Below are 6,142 nucleotides of genomic sequence, written 5' to 3' on the forward strand. Positions count from 1 at the left end.
CTTAGAGAATGTTTTAATCTGCTCCCCTCTTCCAGAATTGACATAGCGACAGGATCAGGTATCCACGTAAACAAACACTGGAGGATCAACCATACCAATGCAACAAACCTACACCACTATATCTATATTACTATACCTATACATCATACAAAAATTTAGACTAATGCCACATCGGAACTTGAACTACAAACAAAGAAACTAACAAACACAAAAGGTCTTTTACGGGGACATATCGACCCCCACGACTCTCATCTTTGAACTTAATCTTGGTGTCCACCACAGTAATATCACTGTGGTAATATGCCTACCAAATTTCAATAACTTTCATCCAAATATACCCATGTTATCCTGCCCACAAGAAAATTAAGAAAATGCCCCTGCAGTGACAACGAAGCCCCCCACGAAGCCCATTAACAAACTTAACCTTGGTCCCGACAATAGTAACCTGCCTACCAAAAATTTTAAGCAACATTTTACAAATACTTGAGTTATTTTGCTCACAAGCCACAAACACAAAATGTGCACTAACGTGACGCACGGACCCCGCACGAAGCCGAAACTTGTACTTGACTTTGGCCTCAACAAAGGTAATCTGCCTGCCAAAAATCATGGACGCCGAATCATGCCTGCCAGAGTTATATTGCAAAATCCGCAGTCGCCCACAATGCGGCAAGACAATTTCATAGTCTTTCTGACGAAGAAAATGATTGATTCGAAATTTAAAAATGTAGAAACCTTGTTTTTTCGGCCCACCTTGTTTTTTCACCCGCTCGCATTAGATTTGAGATATGCGGAGGATGTCATCCATAAAATTTACTTGCTTTGGCCTAAGAAAAACAAAGGGAAGAAACAAAAGTAAAACAAAAGCAGCAGTACTTCCTTTTCCGAAAGGGTCTGAAATACCCACCACAGACAGCATGTAATGAACAGAATCGCCAGCAGGACATGGGCGTGAGTGTTGATGAAAAACGGGTAAGGACACAGGAAGTAAATTTTATGGATGACATTCTCCGAAGACTCCAAATCTAATGCGATGGGGCAAAAAAACACGGGCGGGCCAATAAAAAAGATGCCTACCTTTTCAACCTTTGAGATCATAAACCTTGTTAAGGCCACAGAGAGTAAATTCTGTGGAAGACACCACCTCAGACTCCAAATAGAATGCGATAGGGCGAAAAAACAAGGTGGGTAAATAAACAAGATTCCTACTTTTTAAACTTTTGACATCATTAGATCTGTGTCTGTATCTGTATAGCCGGTATAACCGCCCTTCGGCGTAACGCACCAGCTTCGCAGGCACGCGGCGCGGCGGCAGCTAGCTATATCACACCGAACAACTTGTTACACTCAATCTTTGCACATTTAATTACAACAGGAGTTGTTTGAAGCTTTCTAGTGATGATGCCCCAACTGTGCTTGGTGGCAACGAGTTCCAGTCTACGATAGTTCTGAGGAAATACGAGTTGTTAAACACCTCAGCTCAATTCTTGGTTGATAACTCTGATATTTGAAAGCATGACTGTTTCTTGTTCTTTTCTGGGCTGGTATCAGATACTTAGTGGTTGGTACGTCCACCAGTTTATTAGTCATTTTGTACCTCATGCACAGTCTGGACATTCTACGTCTGTCTTCCAGCGACCCCCACTGTAGGTTTCTTTTTCATTTCCGTTACACTAGCACCTCTTTGATGTGTGGCCTAATTAATATAGGTCTAATCTACGGTAGCTCGTAGGAACGAGGAACGAATTTTATAAACGGATCAAAGGGAGAAAAACAGCACGTGTGACGTCTAACAGCACGTGTGACGTCAACGTCATTCTTTCTTCTCCAGGCTGGAGACCAGGGTTCCGTTTACGCTGACGTCCTCCGGGTTCACTCGGTGGAAAAACACCACGATCCTGGGAACATAGAAACACCGGAGAGTGTGATATTTCTTTATTCATATGCAATACCAAAAAATACGAGGCAGCAGCTTCAAGAGCAGTAATGGTCGAATAATGTGTCAATTCTAGGACGAGCTTCACCGCCTCTTGCGGGACCACGTCGGCATTCGACCGAGATACGCTGGGAGGGGGGCATCAGCAAGCAGGTCGTTGACCTCTTACATCTATAAGACGCTACCTTGCGTGTTTGCGTGTGAACAAGGCCTTAGTCTTTAATAGGATCATCGGAGATATCATCCTCACCTGTCGTACTGCACAGGTAGTTTCTCGGACAGGAAGTCGGTAAAAGCCTTGGAGTATTTCTCCTTGTCTTTCTCCTCGTCGAATTTCTTGATACATCTTATCTCGAACTGTATGTACGGATCGAAGGAGCCCGCTCGCAGAATCTTCAGCCCGGCGTCCACTTGAATGGTCACCTCCTGTGGAAGGATCAATAATAATAACAATAACTGTTAATGGTTTATTTGTTTCATATACAAAAATCATAGACAACCAGTTAAGGATTCTCGAGTTATCTGACGAACAAAAAACGCAAACACAAAAGGTCAGCTCCAGTCACGTAAGAACCCTCCACGAAGCCCATTTTTGGCCTTGACAATGCCCATCACTAAGACAACCTGCCTGCCAAAAATCGTGAACCTCGGACCATGCCTTCAAACTTTATCGTGCATAATCTGCCAAACAGTGCCAAAACGATTTCATAGCCTTCTGTCGAAGGCAAAGATCCCACTTCGCAGCCATTGCTGAAGTACTTGGACTGTTTACATTGAGTCTAACTACTACATCAATACAGCATAAATGGTAGTAAACTATTGAGATAAAAATGGCGGGTTGGTGACTTAATAGGTTTAAAACATTACATAGATCTACATTTTTTGATAACATTGTGCGTAGGTACTAGATTAGATTAAAAGCATTACTTAGATCTATATAAGTATAAAACATTAGACGTTGACTAGTGGATGTATTATTAGATAAAAGCACAACGTAGATAAAGTATTTACATATATCGGAAGTATTTAAGCATCTAGCATATATTATATATAAGGCGTACTCTGAAGTAAATGGCAGCAAACAGTGATACGCACTACAAATCTGCCAGAGTCAGATAGGAATGCTTCGGTCCCGATTGGAAAAAGGGGCCCTGCCGGGTAGTTGCCGGGATGTTTTATGGCACTTTCGGGAGTGACCTCTACGTGACCCCGCGGGATACCGTGCGGCTACCGGGCTATTTTTGGGCCCGGCGGGGACCCGAGAAGAATTTAATCCTGACTTAAAATCTACCCGGGCCCCTCCGGTTGCCGGCAGTCCACCGGGACACATCTGTTACGTCACAGACCAGATGAACGGAATAAAGGTGTGTACTTCGTAAACCCGGGTAAAATGTGTGACGTTACAGATCAAAGGATCACAACAAAATGTTACATATAGGTCAGTACAAGACATCGTCAGAGAATCTGCCGGGTGCCTGCCGGAGATCAACCAAAGAGGGTGACAAAATTTTTAACAAAATGCTACTGAAGAAAACTTTTTATTGTGACCACGACAGCCGATGCCCGCCCGACTCCTGAGCCTGACGGGGGCCGGCCGGGGCTACATCCCCGACGGGCACCGGCGCAATTGGGACCGAAGCTGAAGTCAGCATCCGAATCATGTAAGGATTCGCACTAGATCTATATCAAGGCTCGTTCTGTTGATTTGCGTACTAGTATATTTTGATGACATCCGCGCGCGCATGAATTTTCGACCGTTTCTAAAAATGCGAAAATTCCATGGATGAATATTGTTCGTTGCATGTTTTGGATAGACCATCGCATGATCTGGACCTATTTCGAAAACCACTCATTAGCAAACAGAAAACTAAAACAAATCTTTCCAAACACTAGCCTATAATTTCTTCCAAGCCATTCACCAATTTCACACTTCCCATAATGCCTAGTAACGGTCACGGATATGCAGGGATATGACGTAAGACCACCTCCCCTTCCTCGATGTAATATTTCCAACAAATTCTATCGACAAACTGGTCAACTATTGTTTTGAATTATTTATCTAGTATAAAGCACATGCCATAATTGCATTTTTGTTGGAATTAGAGAAAATGACGTACCTTCTATCGTTCCACCTTCTACCGAAGACTCTCCTACTCGCACGGTCGCATGCATTACCGAGTAGGAGAGTCTTCGGTAGAAGGTGGAACGATAGAAGGTACGTCATTTTCTCTAATTCCAACAAAAATGCAATTATGGCATGTGCTTTATACTAGATAAATAATTCAAAACAATAGTTGACCAGTTTGTCGATAGAATTTGTTGGAAATATTACATCGAGGAAAGGGGGGGTGGTCTTACGTCATATCCCTGCATATCCGTGACCGTTACTAGGCATTATGGGAAGTGTGAAATTGGTGAATGCCTAGAAGATTGTGCTTTTACCAATTCTTCCTTGTTAAGAAGCTCGGCGATCATCTTGGATGTCTCTTTCATGAACTCATCGCTGATCTGGTCTGGGGACAGGTTGGTCTTGATGTGAGCCACCGGCATGTCTTTTCCTTTTGGAAATAGGGAGGGGTCGGTATACAAGGCTACCTGTATGTGAAATTTGTAAATATTGTAGTGCAAATGCTGTGGAAGACAAAATACAATTATCTCAAACTGTTCGTTACATAACAACGTTCGAAATGCGTTGACTAATCAAACCTCCATAATTTATCCCAATCAAAACTTACAGACAAAAAATTCTTCTTCTTTTAACTTCCCCAAACCCACAAATTTAAGAAAAGGTGGGACAGGGGGCAGGTACCGACTTCCAACGACCTTTGACCGGAGGTTGACCTCACACGTCCGGTGTTAAGCCAAATACGTGATCCTGCTAAATACATTGGCACCAACACTACTTGGGGTTTTCCAATATACCTGAGACAAGGGGTGGGAGGGGTTAAGTCGTGATGTGGGAGACTAAACCTAATCTAACCCTAATCGTAAGTCTCACCCTAGCCCTGAACAATGATCCCAACTCTAGCCCTAGCCCTAACCCAAACTCTAACACCAACCCTAATCCTAAAAACATGACACCTCGTGTATGTGGCAGCTCAAAGATTTGGCTCAACACCGGAGAATCAAGTGTTCTGAGTATCCATGAGAGACGCGAATTTGAATTGTTTTGTTTTAAATATCGGTCAACGCTGCACTTCGTAAATACACCGCATGGAGCGTGCAGTTCAAAGTACAGACTTTAAAAGTCATGTGTGAAATCAAAGGTCGCTGTGGCTCACAGATCAACTGACTTAAAATCCATTTTGACATTGGGAGATTCCAGTATCAGCAACGCACTAGAGCCCATAGCCGTTATCTGTTTTTAGGCAATACATCGTACGTAATACCAGACCTAGACCAGGAATTCATTTCTTAAAACACTTGAACATCATAAAAAAATGTACATATAAAAATCATATTTGATACTATTTGTGATATGCATTTGCTTTAGTTTAGATATAACTGTGAAGCAGTTAAGTTAATAAAAATGCCCACATTATAATAATAATAATAACCTCTCTTGTACATTCATGCCCTATCGGGCTAAGTACAGGTCAACAGATGAAATAGGTAATATACATGTTTGTATTACAAACAGCTCTAAAATTACTCTAATACAGAGGTTCGGCTTCTTCTCGTTTCTTTGTGATGTTAAAAATATAATTTAAGATGAGTTTGTATAGTACAGGATGATCAAAGCGCATAAGAAAGATAAATTTTTCAATATTAGACAAGTATTGGAAGTATGGAAACGTACTAGTAATATATCTAAAAAAGGTCATTTCTTTCATTACTATATAAACTACAATCAAAAACGGAGGCTTGAAATTATACCCATAACGGACTCACCTTACTGCTGTATGTAGGATACAGGTGGACTGTGAGCTGACTGTCACCTTTGACCGACCTTATCTACGTCATCATAGACAAACACACGCCAAAACTCTGCCGTGAACTGTGACACGTAGACATTGACTCTCATTGGCTGCAAGTAAATACATTATAGTAATGAGAGAACGCGGATTGGTCGTGCAACGGAACTTTCGCGCCACCGCGCGGGCCCCTGATTGGTCAGGCTGCCGGTCCATATGACATCTTAGCGTTCGAAACTGCAACTTGGCACTTGTTTTTTTGGGTGAATTTTTCGGCAAATAGCAACGTTAA

At 42.2% G+C, this 6,142-nt stretch overlaps 1 protein-coding gene across 2 annotated transcripts; it reads right to left on the bottom strand.

The window, feature by feature from the left end:
- Positions 1 to 1,362: 1,362 nt before the first annotated feature.
- On the bottom strand, positions 1,363 to 5,883 carry LOC109466923 (D-dopachrome decarboxylase-A-like). 2 transcript variants are annotated; one of them, XM_019764797.1, is made up of 4 exons: positions 5,828 to 5,883; positions 4,379 to 4,531; positions 2,187 to 2,362; positions 1,363 to 1,898 (listed from the first exon to the last, which is right to left on the bottom strand). In XM_019764797.1, exons 2-4 carry the CDS (start codon positions 4,484 to 4,486, stop codon positions 1,814 to 1,816), a joined length of 369 nt encoding a protein of 122 aa, XP_019620356.1. In that variant the 5' UTR covers positions 4,487 to 4,531; positions 5,828 to 5,883; the 3' UTR covers positions 1,363 to 1,813. The 2 variants fall into 2 exon arrangements, with proteins under 2 accessions (XP_019620356.1, XP_019620357.1); XM_019764798.1 differs by having other exon boundaries at positions 4,379 to 4,494; positions 5,828 to 5,866.
- Between the last annotated feature and the right edge of the window lie 259 nt (positions 5,884 to 6,142).

The sequence above is a fragment of the Branchiostoma belcheri genome, unplaced genomic scaffold (assembly GCF_001625305.1).
Source record: "Branchiostoma belcheri isolate BF01 breed outbred unplaced genomic scaffold, Haploidv18h27 scaffold171, whole genome shotgun sequence".
Taxonomy (NCBI): domain Eukaryota; kingdom Metazoa; phylum Chordata; class Leptocardii; order Amphioxiformes; family Branchiostomatidae; genus Branchiostoma; species Branchiostoma belcheri.